Raw genomic sequence first — 25,944 nt, 5'->3', positions numbered from 1 at the left:
TCTGTGGAGAAGGCTCCTGAAATACGCTGCTGGGCAGTTGGAGGCAGTCGCCCTCCAACAACAACGGAGGGCGGAGGAGCGACGCTCACAACAACGAGCGGAGCACTGGGTGGCTAAAGCACAGCAAGTTGGCACAGTAGGGGGCACAGGTGGTGCATCAGCCACTCATCTCAGTCAGTCAACCCGTGACACCTGGGTCTGCCCCGTGACCTCCTGCCAGCGGGCGTTCGAAACTTCACGTGGCCTCAAGGTGCAGATAGCCTGTCACAAGCGTCGCAGTGACATCACCGCCACTTAGTGGCGAATGGCGGTTGTTGTTGTTGTGTGTGCAAATCGATGTGTGTGTGTAAGTCGATGTGTGTATACTTCGATGTATGTATGTGAGTTGATGTGTGTGTGTGAGTCGCTGTGTGTGTGTAACTCCATGTGTGTGTGTCTAATGGGGGAGCAATAGTGTAGCAGTTAGCACGCTGCGCTATGAACCCGGCGACACGGATTCGATTCCCGCTCACGGCCAACACCAGTAACGATTATCTGAACCGGTCCTGGGCATCCCCTACGTCGACTCAGCCTCAAATGAGTACCTGGTGCGGTGTGAAAAAAAATCGCCACTAGGGAGACAAAGGCGGTCGGGCGTGGTGCTGGCCACCCACCCCCTTGTGTGCCATTCCGGCCTTCATAGGCGCTCACTAACAGCACTTGCCCCTACAGTCTAGTAAGGCTATATGGGGGATTTTTTTCTTTGTTTTTTTTGCGTGTGTTTCTAACGTCGATGTCTGTGTGTGTGAGTCCATATGTGTCTGAGTGTGTAAGTCGATGTGTTTGTATGTGTGTGGGTCGATGTCTGCGTAAGACGATATGTGTGTCTGTCTTTTTCGCCTGGGTTTCGCCCGGGCAACGCCGGGTACTTCCCGCTAGTGGCTTATAAACTCCTGGAATGCATCATACCTCCAGAGAAAAATCAGCCCCCTCACTGAGTCAGTGATCCCTGACGAACAAGCAAGAATCCGGCCTGGACGCAGCTGCTGTGACCAAGTTTTGGGCCTTGCGATGTGCATCGAGGCCGGATTCCAGAAGAAATCGAAGAGCAGCGCAGCCTTTGTGGACTTGTCATCGGCCTATGACACTCTTTCGGTAAAGTCACGTGGGTAGAAAAATAAAATAAACTACGTGACTTTACCGAAAGAACCAAAGAGTATGGATTCCGGCAGTCACGAAAGCTTAAAATCAAGATTAAAGGTTTGATGTTGAAGCTCGCAAGGACCATTGCCTGCTTCAAAACAATACGCCTGATATGGACGATGCTGAGCAATAGGCAACAATGGATTGCTACAAGGTTCAGTACTCGTGCCATCGCTCTTCAATGTCTCAACAAGCAACATGCCGCCAACTGGGTCACGCACATTTGTACGTGCGGATGACCTTGCCCTGCCAACGCAAGCAGCCACTTTCAACAACATCGAAACTGCTCTGAACGAATACCTAAACACCATGGGGAAATATTTACGGAAATAGAGGCTCCAGCCAAATCCCCAATAGACAGTCACTGCATTTCATCTTAGTAATAGGAGCGCCAAGCACACTCTGAAAGTGACCTGTGGCAACACTGTAGGACATGACCCCACTCCAACCTATCTCTGAGTGAAGCTGGACCGTGCGCTAACCTTCCATGACCACCTGAAAAAGGTAGCCGCCAAGACCAAAACAAGCGGTCAACCTGGTCCAGAAACGGGCAAGCACAAGCTGGAGAGCATCAACACCCTCAGTGCTATGGACATCGACGATGGCCCTCGTGTACTCTATAGGTGAGTACCGTGCACCAGTATGGACCAGAAGTAGTCACGCTCGACTTGCTGATGTCCAACTGAACACTGCAACGCGGTGCATCGCTGGAACCCTCAAGTCGACCCCAACACCTGACTGCCCGTGCTGTTACGAATCTCTTCCCCACCAAATCTGCCGCAATGCTGCAACCCTCCAGGAAAGTCTTGCGAATCGAGGAAAACAGTCGCCCCTTCCCATACATAAGGATCTCAGCAACGTCCCTCGTCATCACTTGAAGTCACACAGCAAGCCCTTTTGGACCCTTGCGCTTAACCTTAAACAATGCAAATTCAACCCCGATGGAGCTTGGAGAGCTACAGTTAAAAATAATTCACAAGCACCTTGTGAAAGATCCAAAACAGAAGATCCCTGGAATTGATCTTCCACGAAGCTCATGGTCCACCCTAAATCACATCTGCACAAAACTTGGCTGATGCTGATACCTGATGCATGAATTAGAAACTCTCCGGTGTGCGACTGTGGTCATCCAGAACAGACCGTACAACATATAATGACGCAATGCTCAATTCACAAATACCAAGGAGACATCACAGCGATGATACACTCCGCTGCTCCTGACGCGGTTATCTAGACTTGACCACTTGAATATAGGAAAGAAGATAGACTCACCTAAACACCCATGGACTCACACAAAGACCCACAGATCTCACCTGACAATCTCCCACCATCTGCTCTTCATCTTTAGGTTTAAGTAAATGTAAAAAAAAAGATAATATTCAACGTGCTTGTAATGCCAGCTAGGGTTTACAGCCACTGTGGAGCCTATGCACGTAGCCTCTAATCCAGAACTATGGAGGCAGTGAGGGTTGGTGGATCACCGCACGCCGATGTTGTCAAACTCCCTTCCTGTGGGCGTCGAGGTGGTGACATACCCTGGATTGCCAGTAGAAGGCAGTACAGCAAAACTGTGGACTCCACCTGTTCCGTCTGTATGGGATAGAGTGTTTCCCCCTCGCACGCATGGGTTTTCTCTGAGTGCTCCTGTTTCCTCCCACGTGTAAACACTAATTCATTGGCCGATAAAAAAGGTAATCTTTGTTCGAAATGAATTAACGCCAAGTGCAGATCTTGTGTAACCGTTGGTAGCGCCGGCTCCTCACCACCGCTGCTGCCTCCCGCTCCTCTGCAGTTCCTCCTCCTGGCCCCTCTGAGTGGTTCCTTTCTCTCTATGCAAGAGCGAGCACGAATACTGTACGGCGGCGCCGCTACAAGCTGAGATCATCATTATGGGTTTTAAAAAAAATATTATTGCAGAGCTGTACGCAATAAAATAGATTGATTTTGATTATTATTAAAGCCGAGAGCCTGACCTACTTTTCCCCCGGGCTGTGCCGGGGTTGTAGTGTAGTGCGGCTCCGTGAGTGACATGGGGCTCAGGAGGCGGGGTGGGGGGTACAATCAGCATGAACCGACTTTAATGGGGAGGGGACCGGGCCTGCCCGCTTGTAAATAACAAAACCACACTGCTCGCTCTTGCAAAAGCCGTGTATTAAAACTGATTCTGGTTCGTGAGGAAGGGCATTTCCATGCGTTACAACAAATGTCCCATTCCAGAAAGCGGTGGACAAGGAAAACCCTGGCGGCGTTAGTGTGAAAAAATTGAACCACGAACCGACAAATTTCAACGCGAAGAAATATATTTATATTATATTTATATAGAGGCAGCAAGCAAACTGAAAATGAAAAAACTGTGCGCGTCACCTGTTTCCTGAAGCCAGCGAATAAGCCGAAGATAGAATGCCCCATTACATCTAGAGCTCGGCCGTTTCCTCTAATCCACGCTGTGTGGCACTAAAGGTCTTACCCACCCACACGATCAACCACTCACTGGCCCACTCACTCTCTTACCCATCTACTGACCCATTCACTTACCAACAAACAACCCGCTCACTTACCCACCAAACCACCTATTTACCCACTAAACCATCCACTCACCCTCCAAATCACTCACCCACCAAATCATCCGCTCGCTCTCTCACCCACCAAACCACGCACTGACTCACCCACCAAACCAATCACTCACCCACCAAACCACCCACTTACCCACCAAACCATCCACTCGCTCACCCACGAAGCCACCAACTCACTCACCAACCAAACCACCCACTCACTCACGAAACCACTCACCAAAGCACCCACTCACTCACCCATCAGCCCACCCACAAAACCACCCACCCACCAAACCACCCACTCATTCGCCCAACAAATCATCAACTCACCCACCCACCAAACCACCCACTCACTCACCCACCCACTCACTCACCCACAAAACCACCCACGCACTCACCCAACAAACCACCCACGCACTCACCCATCCACTCACCCACAAAACCACCCACTCACCCACCACACTGCCGGTCACAACATTTATCTTTCTGCTTCTTATGTTGCACTGCTCCACTTTGGAATCCCCTCCCTTTATCATGATCGTCTCTTTCCCCACCACCCCCTCCCCTCAAGCTTTTATAACAACTTTAAACAAAGTGTAATGACATCACCATTGGAACCTCCTTTGCCAGTAGCAAAATATGATCATTGGTTTTTTACCCTTTTATCTGGCAACAAAACTGACACCTTTTTTAATGCTTACCCCGAGCTCTCATACTCTGATGGTGCATTGTCTTTGAGTTGTGCGCCTATTGGCGTCATCTGGTCCAACACCATATGAGACTAGGCTCTAAGGAAAGCTGTCTCGGGTGTGGACCAATCAATTTCAACACACATTATCAGAGTTATGTTTTTTGTTTGCATTCCGACCGCAGGTATTGTGGTCAATGCAAACATGACTCCTCGTAAAAAAGGTGTAAGTTTTGTTGCCAGATAAAAGGGTAAAAAAACAATTATCTGTAGTGACATGGTTGGATGTCATTGTGTATGTCACTGTGTGAAGCTGGCCTGGGAGAGGCACGGCGCGCGATGTATTGACATCACCGCGGGTGGATGCAGTGCCGGCCCTAGCGGGGCTTGGTGAGCACTGATGGATAGTGATGGATGGCACCACGCTCTGCATGCGGTGCCAGCCCTTACAGGATAGAGGGCGAGAGTGCTGGCACGGTACAGGGTTACAAGGGGGCCAGGGCACTCTGGTTGAACCCGGGGAACACGTGACCGGAGGTATCTTCCCGGGGACCCCCAAAGAGGGGCTGGGGGGATCACGTGTCCAGTTGGAGATCCTCCTCGAGGGTTCGAGAAGGTGGGCGTGGCTAGGGACGGAGCGAGCCCCGCCACACAGGTTATAAGCCGGAGCCCTGAGCGGCACCGGCTGCTGTTGTTATCCTCAAGATGTTCTACGTTCTACACCCTACGTCCGAAGACAAGTCACCAACACGGGGACCGGGACCCAAGCTGGGGTCCCGTCCATTGTAGCTACTCCCAGTGCAGTTAGTGTAGTTGGCCTGGTGGACCACCACTATAGTGTGTGTGGAGTTAGCCTGGTGGACCACCACCATAGGCTGTTGTCTGGTGAAGGGGCAGTTACCCTTTGTGTTGGTGTGTTGCTATTAATAAATGTGTTGCCTCCAAGAATACGACCGACTCTCCATTTGAGCCCACTACAAAAGTATTAGGCAATGCTGCTGCTGCAGCATTGACAGTGGTGAACAGCCACAATCAACAAACACCCAAACGCGTTCGCCAAGGACACTCTCGGTTAAATGGAACGAAACCATAAGAGCAGGAAGGCAGCTCGATGGTGAGTCAGTGCTACCAACAATTGCCCGAGCTTTGGTGGTTCTCTATTTGTCAAGGCGTTTTCAGCAAATTAATGTTCATACACGTGGGAGAAACCCCAAGGACCAAAAGATAACTCGCGTGCGAGGGGAAACACTCTATGACATACAGACAGAACCGGCGGAGTCTACAATTTGCCGTACCACCTTCCTCCAGCCAGCCTCGACGCCCACGGGAAGGGACTTTAACGACAACACTTTTGTGCGGTGATCCGTCAACCCTCGCTGTCTCCACAGCGCTGGATTCCAGGCCACGTGCAGAGCCACCACGGCCCAGCTATGAGATGTTTTAGATGGCGAGGCATTTAAATGCCACATAAATGCAAGGACTATCATAATTATAATTCTTACTTAAGAATAAACAGATTACCCAGGGTCTCACCGCCTTGCTATGGACACCGAAACCCTAAGCCCTGCACGGCTTCACCCCCGCGCGTACCAGAGAGTGCGTAAGCGCCATGCTTGCTCTCGCTCTCGCGGATCAGGAAGGAGCCGTGGTCGTTGCCCCTGGCGAGCAGCAGCTTCACCGCGTCCGCCCGGCTGATCTTCCCGAAGAACCACCTGGAGAGGGAGAGACGGAGCCGGTTCGGAATCACGCAGGGAGAGGGGGACATGCGCACCGAGGACACGCCGAGGATGCGGCGGTCTCGATGGTGGGCGCCCTGGAATTTGATCGTCAATTCATCATCAGCCGGGCATTGGTGGCTGCGCACGTGGCTGCCTTAATCCAGCACCGTGGAGGCAGCGAGGGTTGGTGGATCGCCGTGCAAATGTTGATTTAAACTCCCTTCGTGTGGGCCTCAAGGATATACCGTACCCAGGCTTGCCGGAAGGCAGTACAGCAAATAATAACCTCTATTTTATAAAGTGCCTTTCATATTCAAGTATCTCAAAGTGCTATACATTAAATAAAACTACATTCACAAGTATAGATACAATTTAAGCGAAATGGAAAGCTGATAATAACAATATCAATGACTATTCTCGAAATTCCAACAAAATAAAGAACCATGATAGAAGCGAATAATAATTACAGAGTAATCCAAACAGACAACATTGGTTTTCAAATCTTAAGTTGCGGGGAAAGCCTGTTGTACAAATAGGTGAGTTGCAAGATGGTGATTTGAAAAGTGAAACAATCCCAAATGGACCGAGGAAGCTGATTTCACAATCGCGGAGCTGGCTGCAGGAGGCTCCGTGTCTCCCATAGAACAACAACAGGTCGATATAGCCCTCAAAGGCGTGGGACACATCCAAGCAAATGTTGCGAGAGCTGAAATAGCCACTATTCTTAAGAATGATAAGAAACCCATTAGTAACATCAGCAAAAATGAACGCTCTGAACTCGCGAATTTAAAAAACAGAAGTGATATAGTCATCCTCTCAGCCGATAAAGGCAACGCTGCTGTAATTATGGATAAAGATTCATACAACAACAAAATCTAGAATCTGCTCAACTATGGAAGTTACTCAAAAATAAAAAAAATGACTCTACTAATAGCCTAGCGATAAAAACCAACAAGATCATCACAAGTTCTACCTCCCTAATCGATCCAACTAAACGTCCCTCCCTAAAACCTTCTGCTGCAAGACCCCCAAGATTCTATGGTCTTCCCAATATTCATAAAGAAGGCACCCCATTACAACCCATCGTATCCACGATCAACTCCCCTACCTATAGACTGGCCCTACCTATAGACTGGCCCGTGTCTCCCATAGAACAACAACAGGAGGCTCCGTGTCTCCCATAGAACAACAACAGGAGGCTCCGTGTCTCCCATAGAACAACAACAGGAGGCTCCGTGTCTCCCATAGAACAACAACAGGAGGCTCCGTGTCTCCCATAGAACAACAACAGGAGGCTCTGTGTCTCCCATAGAACAACAACAGGAGCGTCCGTGTCTCCCATAGAACAACAACAGGAGGCTCCGTGTCTCCCATAGAACAACAACAGGAGGCTCCGTGTCTCCCATAGAACAACAACAGGAGGCTCCGTGTCTCCCATAGAACAACAGACCAGAATCGGCAGGTCTACGTTTTCGCAGTGGTAAATAAAACTTAAGATTGGCGAGATATTTAGGAACCAGCCTACCTATCCAAGGCCATAAACGTGAGAAGCAGAATATTAAAGTCGATTCTGTACTTTACAAGGAGCCAGTGCAGGGACGAAAGAATAGGAGTGATATAGTCATACGATTTAAATCTGGTTAAACCCGGGCAGCTGAGTTTTGAATATGTGGAATCCACCTGTTCCATCTATGGAATTGAGTGTTTCTCCCTCAAATGCGTGGGTTCTCTCCAGGTGCTGTAGTTTCCTCCCATACTCATTAAATGGCCGATAACTCTTTAAATTGTAGAGGATGGCAGAGCTTGGGCAACTGTTGGTAGTGCCGGCTCACCGCGTGGCTGCCTTCCTGCTCGTCTGTGGTTTGTCGTGCCTCTGAGACGTCACGCGGCACACGTGACTTTACCGCAAGATAATGACCTCATATGCGGTGGCGTCATCGGCAGGGAGGTGCGCGCTTAGCTTATGATGTCACTGCCTGGGCCAAAGAGGCTTAACTATTTAACGCTGGGTTTTGTTTAATTGCCAGGGTATATTGTCACACTGTGGGCGCCACGTTGGCGAGATGTTAATTACCTTGCCTGGTATAGAGGTCGTGGGTTCGATCCCAACCCTGATGATGCCTGTATATTTGGAGTTTGCGTATCTCTTTTCCCGTGGTTGCATTTTTCCCTCCACATTTGGAAACGTGCTTTTATAGAGTATTTGGCTGCTATACATTTCCACGTAATAAGCCACTTCATTGGACTATCATTTATGGACAGGTCGCTTCTGAAAAAAGAGGTATATAGCTCAGTGGACCTTACCTAGTTAGGTCGTGTGGATTTGGCTGATAGACTCGCCCCCACCATAGGAATATGTCATTTCCATTAACGGCTGAGGGTTCGCCGCCGCATTACTGTATCGTTCCGCTCATCCACGCAGCTCAAGAAAGTAGTTTGTCGTCGACTGCTCAGAAACCGTGTTCTAACGGTACGAGTTTCATGTAATGCACATTCTGCATCATAACGGTGCGAATTCCACGTGATGATTGTCAGCATTACACGTTATAAGTGTCCCAAATGGAAGAACGGCATTATAGCAATAACGCGTTGTGTGAACACCACGTGTTTAGCGAGTACTTGTTGTATGGTGGCGAGATGTTAGCTACCTCGCGTGGTATACAGGAGGTGGTGTGTTCGATCCCGACCCTGAGGCCTACAGTATATTTCGATTTTTGCGCGTCTCACTCGCTGTGGTCTGGTAGATTTTTCTCCGGGTACTCCGGGTTTTCCCTCCACATTTAGAAACATGCATTTAGAGTAATTGGCCGCTATAAATTCCACATGATAAGCCACTTCGTTAAGCTCTCATTTGTGGCCAGGTCGCTTCTGAAAAAGAGCTATATGTCTTAGCTGGTAAAATGAAATATATATTTTTTAATAGTTTATACTTTATACCCTGGCACCACGATTCTATACTCATATCAACTTCACGAGATCCACGGTGACCGTGCGCTACGGAGGGAGGGACGCGGCGTTTTCAGCCATACGCTGGAGAGCGACAGAATTGGCTTATTGTTTCTTCCACGAGTCACCTCCACTCAGCGCTGGGAATCCGCGTTCACCAGAGCCGCTGGGAAATGTGAAGCCTCGTGCCGTCAACACGCTCTGTCGCTGTGTTTGTGTATTTAATTCTACTCAGGTTTCACTTCAAAAAAGCGACTTTCAGTCCTCGATGGGCTCCTCAAAGTGATTTCCCTGCTCAGGTGAGCACTGACAGACCGGTGTTTATCTCCTGTTTACAGATCTGTAGAGCCAGTGGTGGAAATTCCACGTTCCTATGGCGGGGTGAGTATATCGACAGGACAACTGCTGTTGCGTTCCATAATATAAGGTTTTTTTGGGTTAGATCACGTAAATATAAATGTGTTGTTACGTTGAACTTCTTTTGCACCATACATAGCCAACCGTGCTAACCGTAGGTGCGGTTCCTGTGTTGTCATCTCATCAGCACCCCCGGCTGCAACACGCCCCCTCCCAGAGCGTCTCAATCTCTCTCCCGAGGTGTTCTCGCTGTTGGCTTCTTCAGCCCGACAATACAATTCCGAAGCATTGCGTGATCCCAGGGGCGTGCGTAATTTTTTTTCCACAGGTTTGAGGTTTTAGCCAGTAGCGGAATGTCATCTGTGCTCCGGTTTACCAGAAACGCTTATCGGCGGCGCACCTGCAGGCCGTCCGGCAAGTTATTGCCAATCTGCCCGGAACCTCCGCACCCCGGTAGGTTCCGGGCCGCCCGTCACGACGGTGGCCAAAACGACGACGGTGTTTGTCACAAAGGCGATGGCGCCAATGCGGGGTGGGGGGGGCTGCCGAGTTTAGTTTCAAGCCCATTTGGTTTGATGTCACGTGGGGACGCAATAGGCCAGGATCGGAGGCAAATCGAGATAACAAATCCGGAAGCTTACAAAGTTTCTCAATTTATCCTAAAATGTCAAGTTTTTTTATATATAGTGCCCTTCCTTCATACAAAACATATTCAATGTATTTTCTCTGGTAAATATCAATGAAATACCAATTTTGGGGTCTTAAGCGGTTGCAAATCCGGATAACTGGAATTTAAAGAGTGGTCGGATAACTGAAAAATGATCTGTGCTCTGCTAACCTCCGGATAACTGGTACCACAGATAACCGGAGCAAGGATAAAGAGGAGTTCTCCTGCAACCAGGGCGGCCTCTGGGCTGCCACAGCGGACCTCCTCGACAACGAACGGCGAGCGCGCGACCGTTTGGGGGGCGCACCACCGCCCCGGCTGAGGGCGCTTTGCACGGCATTCAAACGTTGAAAACGCGCGGCACGGACATGGCGGGGCCTATGTCGCAGGCTCTGGCGTGACGGCTGCCGTCACTCTTTGCGCTACGGCGTGGTCGCGTGTTCCTATCGCCAGTTCCCCCTGAACTACCGAGCCACGGGGCGAGGGGGTGTCGACCTGAGAGGTCGTGTCTCCCTCTGCGGTGGCGAGCCTCTGGAGCGACCATCACACGAACATCAGTTGGCGGTGCTGCAGTCATGTCACCCACACAGAGTTGGCATTCAGCGGCGCCGTGGAGAATTCAAGGAACAAAACGAACCTCCTCCTGCTTCCGAGTGCTGTTCCTCCACGTAATTTTGTTTTGTTTACACATCCTATGAGTAACCACAGCCTTCTGGGAGTGCATCATTTCAACAGCATTGGTGCAACACGAGCGATACTCTGCTTTCGACATTCAGTGTCTGATCAGCAGTGTCACTTGTGCTCTCCTCTACTAGAATTTCTTATCAGCATCTGGATTCCACGACATGCAGTGTCGTGAGCACCGACGAGAAGCGTAATTTTTGTTCATAGCTGGCTCTGCCTTACAGTACCATGTGTACCCACAGCTGCGGTGCTGCTGTGGCTTTGAACACGTGGGTCTTGAAGTTGTAAAGCAAGGCACACGAGGCGCGAGGAACCACAGACGCCTCATATTGACTTGTTCAGCAAATAAGCAAGTTGGGGCCTGCTGCAGCAATGGGGTCAGAGAGGTACAGAAGAAGAGTAGCACCAGCAAAGGATACATTTCAGAAAATGGGATCTATACCTGCAGTCATCGACTTACGAACATCCAACTTACAAACATCCACACTTACGAACCAGCTTCCATTATTTTATTTTTTACATCAACTGATAAACGCAAACTCGCACTTGTGAACTAAACCACGGAACTATTTTGTTCAGCACAGCGATTAGCTGCGAAATGAGTCTGGGAGTGAGTGTTTGTGTGTGCACGTGCGCACGTGTGTATGTGAAAGTGAGAAAGTGAGTGTGTGTGAAAGTGAGTGTGCCTGTGTGCGCACATGTATTTGTGCGTGCGCAAGTGTGCACACACAAATAAATAACTGACCATCTCACTAGGTTCTCAGGATCTTCCAATTGCATTGATCCTATTCAAATAGTGCCCTCGGAGAACTAAATATCTCGGAGTCATCATTCCGAGTCGGCTGAGTGAGCTTTTTAAGGTGAACTTCCACCATCTACTCCAAGAGATCCAAACTTCCCTGGCAGTGTTGAATGATATCCCATTGTCTCTTACTAATAGGGTGCACTTTATTAAAATCATGACCCTCCCAAAGATATTGTACCTCCTTTGAATTATTCCAACCCGGATCCCGCAAACCTTTATTCGGAAATTGCACTCCCACGTTTCTTCTTTCATCTGGAATTGCAAAGCCGTGAGAAGTTAGCAGACCCTTACTCAGACAAGGAGGGAGGACTTGCTCTACCGGATTTTGGAAAATACTACCTCGCAGCCAGCTTGCATGCCTCGAAGCATGGATCTCGGAGGAGAGGCAGAGTGTGAAAATCTTAGGAAAAAGCCTCAGTCTCTCCATGGAATCTGGAAGGTCTCGCTCACTCGCACCCTCAGGCTAAGTCCTTGGGCACAAAACCGCTAGGGATGGTCAACACTACGCTGTGGATGTTCAGAAACAGACTCACACAGATCCCAAGGGTACTCCACTCCTACTCCCCACTTTGGAACAATCTGGCACTGCGAGTTGAAATCAAGGGAATCAGATGGTCTGATCGGAAACCAGCCCAGATTCATAGAGTAGGGGACCTCCTGGCAGATAATGGTCACATTGACACATTCCAATCTATTAGATGCAGCTACAACCTCCCAAATTCTCAGTTTTTCTAAATACCTCCAAATCTGGGAGGTGATCACCAGAGCCAGAGGAAGATATCTCATAACACCTCCTCCTCCTCCTGCAGTAACAATGTGGCTCCAGTCAGATAAAGAAATACAAACGATCTGAGGCATACCGGCTTCTGATCTCAGGGACACAAAGTGGATGACTTCAGACCCTAGATTTGGAATGGATCCAGATTTGGAATTCCACCTCCCAAGGGGTCAGATCCCTCCCCCTGAGAACCATCCAATTAACATTTCTCACGTCCGACTATTTCTGAGTTCTATGAACATATGAGGGTATTCGATAAGATTAACAACACATCTGTAAAAATAGGTGTGGAAACTACCCTGTGGGGCCTAAGAGAAGTGGGACTGGCTCGAGAACAGAACATTTTCATAAGGACTTTCAATATAGCAGCCAGAAAAATCACATTGAGTACGTGCAAGAATCACGAACCCCCCTCCCATACTGAACGGTTGTATTAATCAGGCCCAATCTCAGCACTGGAGCATCTGAGCTATACGCTCAGACACAAGGAAGAAGAATACAGCACGTGCATAGGGTCCACTCCTAAACCTTAGAACAGTCTTAAATACCTGAACCCAGAACGGCAATGACCTGGTCAACCACCCCCCCTCCCCAAAATGAAAACCCCTCCCTCCCCACCCCGCCTGCTGTGATGAGTGCGGTGTGCCTGATACCGTCGATGTAACTGGTAATGCCGTCCAGAATGTCAGGATGTTACAATTTAACGACGTGAGGGAGGATGTGGAATAAAAAATAAAAATTATTTTTAAAATGCGTTCAATGTGAAGGATGCCTCAACCAGGATTATAAAACCAGATAGGGAATTGGTTATGGAAAAGCAAATTCCAGGTGAATCTCTAAGTTCCCAATCCATTTGTGACAGAGCTAAAAGGTATCTTCTTATAATGTTCATTTGTAAAAATTGCAAACTAAGCCTTTCACCTTTATTTCCTACCAGCTTTACTACCCGGCATCGCCCGAGACTTGGATTTTTGTCTTTATGAATACACGGCCTAAGCAGAGGGTGGGGGGGGGGGTGCGTGACGTCAGCAGGCACACTGCGTGACTGCCACATGCGGGTGACATCACAGATGTGACGTCACCGCTCATTTGCCGAGCAAAATATTAAATCCATTATTGCGCCCCCCCCCCCCCCCCCAAATACAAAAGTCTATTTTTATACTTTTTGAATTGTGTACAGTCTGGAAACTACCCACATGCCAAGTTTCAACTTTGTTGCATGTTGGGAAGTATGCTAAACATTTCGAACAGACACATTCACAAATTTCCCTTTTATATACATAGATATCGATTGACGATCATTTAAATAAGCAATGGTTTTCGTGGAACCAATGGATATCATTAACTGAGGGACCGCTGTATTTATTCCAGTATTACATGCAAATGTACAATATTTCTGCTTAGGAGTGTTATGTAACGAGGCTTCCCTCTTTTGTTGAACCGTAACATTGTATAACTGACCGTATGTGCATTTAAATACATTTACATTACTGTATTCCGACTTATGAACCGTTCTACTTATGAATTGGTCTCAGGAACGGACTCCCCGTATTGAAAATAAGAACGTATTAATAACATCGAGAATTAGAATACTGCATTGTTGTACAATGAGAGAAAAAAGTATTTGATCCCCTGCTGATTTTGTACGTTTGCCCATTGACAAAGAAATGATCAGTCTATAATTTTAATGGTAGGTTTATTTGAATAGTGAGAGACAGAATAACAACAAAAACATCCAGAAAAACGCATGTCAAAAATGTTATAAATTGATTTGCATTTTAATGAGGGAAATAAGTATTTGACCCCCTCTCAATCAGAAAGATTTCTGGCTCCCAGGTGTCTTTTATACAGGTAACGAGCTGAGATTAGGAGCACACTCTTAAAGGGAGTGCTCCTAATCTCAGCTTGTTACCTGTATAAAAGACACCTATCCACAGAAGCAATCAATCAATCAGATTCCAAACTCTCCACCATGGCCAAGACCAAAGAGCTCTCCAAGGATGTCAGGGACAAGATTGTAGACCTACAAAAGGCTGGAATGGGCTACAAGACCATTGCCAAGCAGCTTGGTGAGAAGGTGACGACAGTTGGTGCGATTATTCGCAAATGGAAGAAACACAAAAGAACTGTCAATCTCCCTTGGCCTGGGGCTCCATGCAAGATCTCACCTTGTGGAGTTGCAATGATCATGAGAACGGTGAGGAATCAACCCAGAACTACACGGGAGGATCTTGTCAATGATCTCAAGGCAGCTGGGACCATAGTCACCAAGAAAACAAATGGTAACACACTACGCCGTGAAGGACTTAAATCCTGCAGCGCCCGCAAGGTCCCCCTGCTCAAGAAAGCACATATAAATGCCCGTCTGAAGTTTTCCAATGAACATCTGAATGATTCAGAGGACAACTCGGTGAAAGTGTTGTGGTCAGATGAGACCAAAATTGAGCTCTTTGGCATCAACTCAACTCGCCGTGTTTGGAGGAGGAGGAATGCTGCCTATGACCTCAAGAACACCATCCCTACCGTCAAACATGGAGGTGAAAACATTATGCTTTGGGGGTGTTTTTCTCCTAAGGGGACAGGACAACTTCACCGCATCAAAGGGACGATGGACGGGGTCATGTACCGTCAAATCTTGGATTAGAACCTCCTTCCCTCAGCCAGGGCATTGGAAATGGGTCGTGGATGGGTATTCCAGCATGACAATGACCAAAAACACACGGCCTAGGCAACAAAGGAGTGGCTCAAGAAGAAGCACATTAAGGTCCTGGAGTGGCCTAGTCAGACTCCAGACCTTAATCCCATAGAAAATCTGTGGAGGGAGCTGAAGGTTCGAGTTGCCAAACGTCAGCCTCGAAACCTTAATGACTTGGAGAAGATCTGCAAAGAGGAGTGGGACAAAATCCCTCCTGAGATGTGCAAACCTGGTGGCCAATTACAAGAAACGTCTGACCTCTGTGATGGCCAACAAGGGTTTTGCCACCAAGTACTAAGTCATGTTTTGCAGAGGGGTCAAATATTTATTTCCCTCATTTAAATGCAAATCAATTTATAACATTTTTGACATGCGTTTTTCCGGTTTTTTTTGTTATTCTGTCTCTCACTATTCAAATAAACTTACCATTAAAATTATAGACTGATCATTTCTTTGTCAGTGAGTAAACGTACAAAATCAGCAGGGGATCAAATACTTTTTTCCCTCACTGTATATCCAGATATGTTCTCTTGTACGGATGAGAAAGCTGTGAATCTTTGGGTCTCTATGCGAGTCTATGGGTCTCTCTTCAAGTCTGATGCTCTCTGTGAGTCTGTGTCTCTATGTGACTCTATATAAGTCTCTGGATCTCTATGATAATGTATTTGTCTCTATGCGAGTCTATGGATATTTGTGAAAGCTGGACAATTACAAAAACTCGAAACAGGAACCTAGAAACAACAGAAATGCGTGTTTTTAAGAAGTGAAACTTTTAATGGACAGACAAGATAAGTAATGTATTGCGTCACGTACCAAGATTAGTAATATATTGAGTAATTTAACAAGATGTGTAATGTATTACAGATAGCAGAATTAGAGAAATTTTAATTAGAAAAGGCAAAGTTACATTTCTTGGACATGTAATTAAAAAACAAGAGACTGAATATAAACGTGGCGTGACTGGAAATACTCTAGGTACAGCAAGAAGCCAGGGGAAGACAGTGAATCAAGTTATATTCGCAATTTAAACAATTGGGTGCAACAGCGAGGATCTCATGTGACGTTCTTGAGGGATATAATGGACAGAGCGAAATAGAAGGCCAAGTATAAGGAATTGGAAAATCAAAATCTCACCCCCCAGCATATCGACATCAAATCCCCAGCACCGTCCTCCCATCTGAAATCGATCGAGACGTCGTCTATTTTGAACGCGCGCCTCCACACTCCTCTGTCGGCCGAAAAGAACCCCCAGCGCCACCCAATGGCGCGGGACACGGGGGGGGGGGGGGGGGGGCAGTGGCGTCCCGAACAAAAACCGCACCGAAGGCCCCACGCAGGAACAGCACCGGTTCCTCTCTGCTGCCTTGACGGCAGTGGGGGACCGCTCTCAACAACCGCGGCGTCCCAACCACCGTCACACCACCACCACACCATCACCACCGTGACTCAACCACCACCACCGCGTCTCAACCACCACCACACCACCGCGTCCCAACCACCGCCACACCACCACCACCGCGTCTCAACCACCGCCACACCACCACCACCGCGTCTCAACCACCACCACACCACCATCACCGCGTCTCAACCACCGCGACTCAACCACCGCCACCCCACCACCACCGCGTCTCAACCACCATCACACCACCGAACCGCGTCCCAACCACCGTCATACCATCACTGAACTGCGTACCAACTACCGCCACACAACAAGCGGACTAGTCCACTCAGCTACCCCAATACAAAAAGTGGATTAGTCCACTCAGCTACCACAATACAACATGCAGACTAGTCCACTCTGCTACCCAAATACAACAATGAGACTAGTCCACTCAGCTACCCAAATACAATGAGCGGACTAGTCCATTTAGTTACCCCAATACAACAAGTGGACTAGTCCACTCAGCTACCCCAATACAACGAGCGGACTAGTCCATTCAGTTACCCCAATACAACAAGTGGACTAGTCCATTCAGTTACCCCAATACAACAAGTGGACTAGTCCATTCAGTTACCCCAATACAACAAGCAGACTAGTCCATTCAGTTACCCCAATACAACAAGAAGACTAGTCCACTCAGTTACCCCAATACAACAAGTGGACTAGTCCATTCAGTTACCCCAATACAACAAGTGGACTAGTCCATTCAGTTACCCCAATACAACAAGCAGACTAGTCCATTCAGCTACCCCAATACAACAAGCAGACTAGTCCATTCAGTTACCCCAACACAACAAGTGGACTAGTCCATTCAGTTACCCCAATACAACAAGCAGACTAGTCCACTCAGCTACCCCAATACAACAAGCAGACTAGTCCATTCAGTTACCCCAATACAACAAGCAGACTAGTCCATTCAGTTACCCCAATACAACAAGTGGACTAGTCCATTCAGTTACCCCAATACAAAGAGCGGAATAGTCCACTCAGCTACCCAAATACAATGAGCGGACTAGTCCATTCAGTTACCCCAATACAACAAGTGGACTAGTCCATTCAGTTACCCCAATACAACATGCAGACTAGTCCACTCAGCTACCCCAATACAACAAGCGGACTAGTCCACTCAGCTACCACAATACAACAAGCAGACTAGTCCACTCAGCTACCCAAATACAATGAGCGGACTAGTCCATTCAGTTACCCCAAGACAACAAGTGGACTAGTCCATTCAGTTACCCCAATACAACAGACTAGTCCACTCAGCTACCCCAATACAACAAGCAGACTAGCCCATTTAGTTACCTCAATACAACAAGCAGACTAGTCCATTCAGTTACCCCAATACAAGTGGACTAGTCCACTCAGTTACCCCAATACAAGTGGACTAGTCCATTCAGTTACCCCAATACAACGAGCGGACTAGTCCACTCAGCTACCCAAATACAATGAGCGGACTAGTCCATTCAGTTACCCCAATACAACAAGCAGACTAGTCCACTCAGCTACCCCAATACAACAGGCAGATTAGTCCATTCAGTTACCCCAATACAACAAGCAGACTAGTCCATTCAGTGACCCCAAAACAACAAGCAGACTAGTCCACTCAGCTGCCCCAATACAACAAGCAGACTAGTCCACTCAGCTACCCCAAAACAACAAGCAGACTAGTCCACTCAGCTACCCCAATACAACAAGCAGACTAGTCCACTCAGCTACCCCAATACAACAAGCAGACTAGTCCACTCAGCTACCCCAATACAAGTGGACTAGTCCATTCAGTTACCCCAATACAACAAGTGGACTAGTCCACTCAGGCACCACCTCGGATGCTGCCGTGGATTGACTTACAACATTAAAAACATAATTGCAGCCTGCTGCGTTTTTTCAAATGGTAGCCATAATCGCCAACGTCTCTGAGAAAGGACATGGTACATTGTTCATAGACTAACAGTGCACACAGACTAACACTGCCCACAGACTAACACTGCACACAGACTAACACTGCCCACAGACTACACTGCCCATAGACTAACACTGCTCATAGCTAACATTGCCCACAGACTAACACTGCCCATAGACTAACACTGCCCATAGACTAACACTACCCATAGACTAACACTACCCATAGACTAACACTACCCATAGACTGACACTACCCATAGACTAACACTGCCCATAGACTAACATTGCCCATAGACTAACACTACCCACAGACTAACACTGCACACAGACTAACACTGCACAGACTAACACTGCTCATAGACTAGCATTGCCCACAGACTAACATCGCCCATAGACTAACATTGCACAAACTAACACTGTTCATAGACTAACACTGCCCATAGACTAACACTGCACAGACTAACACTGCACACAGACTAACATTGCCCACAGACTAACATTGCCCCCAGACTAACACTGCCCATAGACTAACACTGCCCACAGACTAACACTGCACAAACTAACACTGTTCATAGACTAACATTGCACATAGACTAACACTGCTCATAGACTAACACTGCCCATAGACTAACACTGCCCACAGACTAACACTGTAATAACAACTAAGTTCTCGAGTGAATATTCATGGTCAGAGTTAAACGGTTTGAGAGAGGGGGATGAGTTCAGGCCTTGAACACGGACTGTGATGGATGGCGAATCAGCGTGGTGGAGGCCCGCACGCTGCCAGGTGAATGACGCAGCACCACGGTGCGTGCGGACATTGACGACGTCTCGACAAACTGGGGAAGTGACCAGTGGCTGATCTGCCCGGCTGAACGTGGACAACGTAGGGACAACGTTGGCTATGAGGTTGGAACCGTTGGAACCCAACGTTAGCGCAACGTCGTCCCACGTCCCCTGGGTGCACAGGAGGAGCTGTGGAACCCCGACTTGCGCGCGCGGGTCCCTTCGTCTCTCACGCACTATTTTAGTTTAAACTAAACTATTCTTTTTTGTATTTTCCCAGGTAAGGGAAGTAGCTCTTTGTCAGAAGCGACCTGGCTCTCGTAAATGGCAGCTCAACGAAGCGGCTCATCGTGTGGAAGTTCACGGCAACCAGTAATTGAAACGCATGTTGATAAATGTTGGAGAGATACAACCCGAGGACCTGGAGAAAAATCCACGCGACCACAGCGAGAGAGAGACGGGGAAATCCAAATATAGAGCAGGCGTCAGGGTCGGGATCGAACCCAGCACCTCCTGTATACCGGGCGAGGTAGCTACTAACACCTCCTAGACACCGTACAGCAAACACTCGCACAACGCGTGGTGTTCGCACAACGCGTCTTCACTATAACCCCATTCTTCCATTAAAGACACTTTTATCACGTGGAATGCGCACCGTGAGAACGCGGTTTGTGAGCAACTGAGCGGTGCGATGCAGTACGCGGAAATTCCATGTTCCTGTGACGGGGGTCGAGCATAGTCAGGAGACAACCACTGCTTAAATTCTCCCACAAAAGCGGTTCGATATTGTATGGACCTCGGAGGGAAGGATGGGGCCGAGTCAGCCCCCCACCACCCTCCAAGCAGGATTTGAACTCGCGACTTTCCAATTGCGAGCCACCGAGTCAGCTGACCGGATGACGTTTGACTTTAACGGCAAGACGCAAACAACACCAACACTCGCTTCTCACCAACACGACCAGCGGCTTACCCACCCACCCGCCCAAACCCTACGGTTGCCACCTTGCCCGGCTTTGGGACTGTGGGTAAAGGTAGCAAGCTCCGTTTACAGTGTGGAGGTGCCCCGGTCGAATGGGCCACGCCTGGGCCCCGAGTGTCGCCACCCCCCCCCCCAGCACGGGGGAAGGCCCGCAGGTCAGCGGGCTGCGTGTCTGTGCTCACATCCTGCAGGAAACCTCCACTTCCTGTTTGCTGCGAGCCTTTGGCACAGAGCGACTGCGGCGGTGTCGGGGCCATCACCGCCCGCGCGGAGTGAGGACTTCGCTGCCACAGCCCCAGCGGCTCTCGACGGGAGGGGCCGACGGGCGAACGCGTGGCCCGAACGCGTGGCCCGAACTCGGCCGAGGGGACGAACTCGGCCGAGGGGACGAACTCACCTCGCAGCACCACATCCAAAGTGACCTCCCTGCTCAAAATGAGCTTCGACGGACCGGCGTTCATCTCCCGTTTTACAGCCCCGCAGAGACATCGGTGGAAATTCCACATTGATATGGCGGCGGATGGGGAAGGGTGCAAGTGAATGGGACAACCGCCGTTGACTTTCTCACAAATTGGTACTTATTTTTTTTAAACCCAGAGGAAGGCAGGAATGATGGACTGAGTGTAAACTAAACTTTTGTTTATGTTACCAGCTAAGGCCCACTGCGCTATGCGACGCTTTTTCAGAAGCGGCCTGGCTCAACAAAGTGGCTTATCGTCGTGTGGACATTGCAGCCAAATACTATAATCACTCCCCAGGATTTGAATTTGAAATTTTCTGATCACTAGCCGCTCGCTCTGCCACTGAGCAGCCGAATACCAGGCCTTGAAGTCGGTTAAAATGGTCTTGTTTGGTCTGTGGCTTACACTTGTGTTACAGTGGTGGCTTACACTTGTGTTACAATGGTGGCCTACACTTGTGTTACAATGGTGGCTTACACTTGTGTTACAATGGTGGCTTACACTTGTGTTACAATGGTGGCTTACACTTGTGTTAGTATGGTGGCTTACACTTGTGTTACAGTGGTGGCTTACACTTGTGTTACAGTGGTGGCTTACATTTGTGTTACAATGGTGGCTTACACTTGTGTTACAATGGTGGCTTACACTTGTGTTACAATGGTGGCTTACACTTGTGTTACAATGGTGGCTTACACTTGTGTTACAGTTGTGGCTTACACTTGTGTTACAATGGTGGCTTACACTTGTGTTACAATGGTGGCTTACACTTGTGTTGCAACGGTGGCTTACACTTGTGTTACAGTGGTGGCTTACACTTGTGTTACAGTGGTGGCTTACACTTGTGTTACAATGGTGGCTTACACTTGTGTTAACAATGGTGGCTTACACTTGTGTTACAGTTGTGGCTTACACTTGTGTTACAATGGTGGCTTACACTTGTGTTACAATGGTGGCTTAAACTTGTGTTACAATGGTGGCTTACACTTGTGTTACAATGGTGGCTTACACTTGTGTTACAGTTGTGGCTTACACTTGTGTTACAGTGGTGGCTTACACCTGTGTTACAATGGTGGCTTACACTTGTGTTAAAATGGTGGCTTACACTTGTGTTACAATGGTGGCTTAAACTTGTGTTACAATGGTGGCTTACACTTGTGTTACAATGGTGGCTTACACTTGTGTTACAGTGGTGGCTTACACTTGTGTTACAATGGTGGCTTACACTTGTGTTACAGTTGTGGTTTACACTTGTGTTACAATGGTGGCTTACACTTGTGTTACAATTGTGGCTTACACTTGTGTTACAATGGTGGCTTAAACTTGTGTTACAATGGTGGCTTACACTTGTGTTACAATGGTGGCTTACACTTGTGTTACAATGGTGGCTTAAACTTGTGTTACAATTGTGGCTTACACTTGTGTTGAATGGTGGCTTACACTTGTGTTACAGTGGTGGCTTACACTTGTGTTACAATGGTGGCTTACACTTGTGTTACAATTGTGGCTTACACTTGTGTTACAATGGTGGCTTACACTTGTGTTACAGTTGTGGCTTACACTTGTGTTACAATCATGGCTTACACTTGTGTTACAATGGTGGCTTACACTTGTGTTACAATGGTGGCTTACACTTGTGTTACAGTGGTGGCTTACACTTGTGTTACAGTTGTGGCTTACACTTGTGTTACAATGGTGGCTTACACTTGTGTTACAATGGTGGCTTAAACTTGTGTTACAATTGTGGCTTACACTTGTGTTACAATGGTGGCTTACACTTGTGTTAGTATGGTGGCTTACACTTGTGTTACAGTGGTGGCTTACACTTGTGTTACAGTGGTGGCTTACATTTGTGTTACAATGGTGGCTTACACTTGTGTTACAATGGTGGCTTAAACTTGTGTTACAATGGTGGCTTACACTTGTGTTACAATGGTGGCTTACACTTGTGTTACAGTGGTGGCTTACACTTGTGTTACAATGGTGGCTTACACTTGTGTTACAGTTGTGGCTTACACTTGTGTTACAATGGTGGCTTACACTTGTGTTACAATTGTGGCTTACACTTGTTACAATGGTGGCTTAAACTTGTGTTACAATGGTGGCTTACACTTGTGTTACAATGGTGGCTTACACTTGTGTTACAATGGTGGCTTAAACTTGTGTTACAATTGTGGCTTACACTTGTGTTGAATGGTGGCTTACACTTGTGTTACAGTGGTGGCTTACACTTGTGTTACAATGGTGGCTTACACTTGTGTTACAATTGTGGCTTACACTTGTGTTACAATGGTGGCTTACACTTGTGTTACAGTTGTGGCTTACACTTGTGTTACAATCATGGCTTACACTTGTGTTACAATGGTGGCTTACACTTGTGTTACAATGGTGGCTTACACTTGTGTTACAGTGGTGGCTTACACTTGTGTTACAGTTGTGGCTTACACTTGTGTTACAATGGTGGCTTACACTTGTGTTACAATGGTGGCTTAAACTTGTGTTACAATTGTGGCTTACACTTGTGTTACAATGGTGGCTTACACTTGTGTTACAGTGGTGGCTTACACTTGTGTTACAATTGTGGCTTACACTTGTGTTACAATGGTGGCTTACACTTGTGTTACAGTTGTGGCTTACACTTGTGTTACAATGATGGCTTACACTTGTGTTACAGTGGTGGCTTAAACTTGTGTTACAATGGTGGCTTACACTTGTGTTGCAATGGTGGCTTACACTTGTGTTACAGTGGTGGCTTACACTTGTGTTACAATGGTGGCTTACACTTGTGTTACAATTGTGGCTTACACTTGTGTTACAATGGTGGCTTACACTTGTGTTACAGTTGTGGCTTACACTTGTGTTACAATGATGGCTTACACTTGTGTTACAATGGTGGCTTACACTTGTGTTACAATGGTGGCTTACACTTGTGTTACAATGGTGGCTTACACTTGTGTTACAGTGGTAGCTTACACTTGTGTTACAATGGTGGCTTACACTTGTGTTACAATGGTGGCTTACACTTGTGTTACAATGGTGGCTTACACTTGTGTTACAGTGGTAGCTTACACTTGTGTTACAGTGGTGGCTTACACTTGTGTTACAATGGTGGCTTACACTTGTGTTACAATGGTGGCTTACACTTGTGTTACAATGGTGGCTTACACTTGTGTTACAATGGTGGCTTACACTTGTGTTACAGTTGTGGGTTACACTTGTGTTACAATGGTGGCTTACACTTGTGTTACAATTGTGGCTTACACTTGTGTTACAATGGTGGCTTACACTTGTGTTACAATGGTGGCTTACACTTGTGTTACAATGGTGGCTTACACTTGTGTTACAATGGTGGCTTACACTTGTGTTACAATGGTGGCTTACACTTGTGTTACAATGGTGGCTCACACTTGTGTTACAATGGTGGCTTACACTTGTGTTACAATGCGACTCTCCGACCCTGGTGACATGGCGGTCAAGCGAGAAGCTCGCTATCCGGACCGACTGTTGTGTCTCACCCGTACAGTTACAACCAACATCAACACTGCGGATCTCAACACAAAACAGACCGGAGGTGACAAGTGCTGTTAGCGAGCAGCAGCAGCACCTATGAAGACCGGCACGGCACGGGAGGGAGTGGGTGGCCAGCACCACGTCCGCTCGTCAGTGCTGCTTCTTACACAACACACCATTTTAGGCCGTGTAAACCTAGGGGGGGAACCCAGAACAAGCTCAGATATTTGTAAGTTTTGGTGGCGAGTTGAAAAGAAGTGAACACCTCAGTTGGCTTTGCATGGTAGGATGGGGATGGTTTAGTTTTATTCGTATGTGTTTAGGTGATTTGTACTTTGCACTCCTATCGTGTTTTTGGTTTGACGTTCTTACCCGCCCCGACTAGACATCTGTGAGAAAAAGCTTTATAGCTCATCGGATTCCTCCAGTATAAATAAAACGACTCAGATCGCCTGGATTGTAGCGCAGTGCGCTAACCAACACCGACTCACCTCACATCTCTGCTTCTTTTCCTCCCACTGCTCCACTTTAGAATTACCTCCACCCATCACCATCGTTTCTTCTCCCCCCCCCCCTCACCGCACAGCCTCACTATAATCTTTCTCAATTCCAGAAACGCGTAACGCCCTTTTCCACTGCACAACTTTCTAATAGTGCTGTTTGTAGCTGTGATCAACAACAATCGACAAAGACCCCCCCGTATAGCCTTAACTGACTGTAGGGGCAAACTATAACCTTTACCAGGTAAGGCCCACTCAGCTATCAGCTATTTTTCAGAAGCGACCTGGCCACAAACGATAGCGCAACGAAGTCGCTTATTGCGTGGAAAATTATAGCAGCCAAATACTCTCAACGCATGTTCTAAATGTGGAGGGGGAAACCGGATAAAAATCCACGCGACCACCGGGAGAACACGCAAACTCCAAATGTACAGCAGGCATCAGGGTCGGGATTGCACCCACGACCTCCTGTATACCAGGCGAGGTAGTTACCATCTCTTAGCCACAAGCCCTGTTAGTGGGCACGTATGAAGCCGGCACGGCATACGAGGAGTCAGAGGCGAATCTATCCATAGGGCAATAGTTGACTTCCCCCACAAAGTGGTATTTATTTTATCGATCCCCATGGAATGTTGGGACGAGTCACCGCTCCCTACAATGAGAATTTCAACTCGCCACCTTCGGATGGCGAGCCCGCTTGCTTGACTGCCGAGTCGGCTGACCGGGATGGCACAGCAAGTGCAGCAGGGCTAGGAGGGGAGCAGGTGCGTGGTGCTGAGTCGGAGCAACCGGGTGGCACGCAACCACTCGGGTGGCACGCAAGTGCACGGCCGGCCGAGCGAGCGTCGCCGATATTCGGGCGATGAAAGATGCCGAGCGATTGACGGACTGCGTTGCGTGAAGATACCGCTTTGTGGGGGAAGTCAACCATTGCCCAATGGATAGAATCGCCTCTCACTGTATGAATTTGGAATTTCCACCACTGGCTAAGGGTTGTAAATACATGAGCACCGATGATGCAATGCTCCTTTGAGCATGAAATCGCTCATGACTTTTAAAATATAAACCAAGCAAGGCCAGATATTTCACTCATCAGTACCGCTTGCAGTGGCATTAACTTTATCGGCTCCAGTGTCTTTATGTGGCCAATAATCGCGAATTGTGTAATAATGTGCCGAGCGGCTTTTCAAAAGCTATATGAAGCTAAAGGTGCAGCCCTGCAACTACTTCCTCACCACGCTGCTGGCGGCAGGGGCCTCCCCGGCGAGCCAACTCTTAACGAGAGCGATGTTC

At 48.0% G+C, this 25,944-nt stretch overlaps 1 protein-coding gene across 2 annotated transcripts in view; it reads right to left on the bottom strand.

Moving 5' to 3' along the window:
* Nucleotides 1-25,944, bottom strand: part of LOC116948976 (tyrosine-protein kinase Src42A-like) — a 95,263-nt gene that overhangs the window by 15,914 nt on the left and 53,405 nt on the right. For both annotated transcript variants that reach the window (XM_032966308.2, XM_076071948.1), the window contains exon 2: nt 6,013-6,134. In XM_032966308.2, coding sequence (XP_032822199.1) covers nt 6,013-6,134 — 122 coding nt within the window. The remainder of the gene's footprint in view (nt 1-6,012; nt 6,135-25,944) is intronic.

The sequence above is a fragment of the Petromyzon marinus genome, chromosome 35 (genome assembly GCF_048934315.1).
Source record: "Petromyzon marinus isolate PM22_M1 ecotype Great Lakes invasive population chromosome 35, UKy_Petmar_22M1.pri1.0, whole genome shotgun sequence".
NCBI lineage: Eukaryota > Metazoa > Chordata > Hyperoartia > Petromyzontiformes > Petromyzontidae > Petromyzon > Petromyzon marinus.
This window is presented reverse-complemented; position numbering and strand designations above follow the sequence as displayed.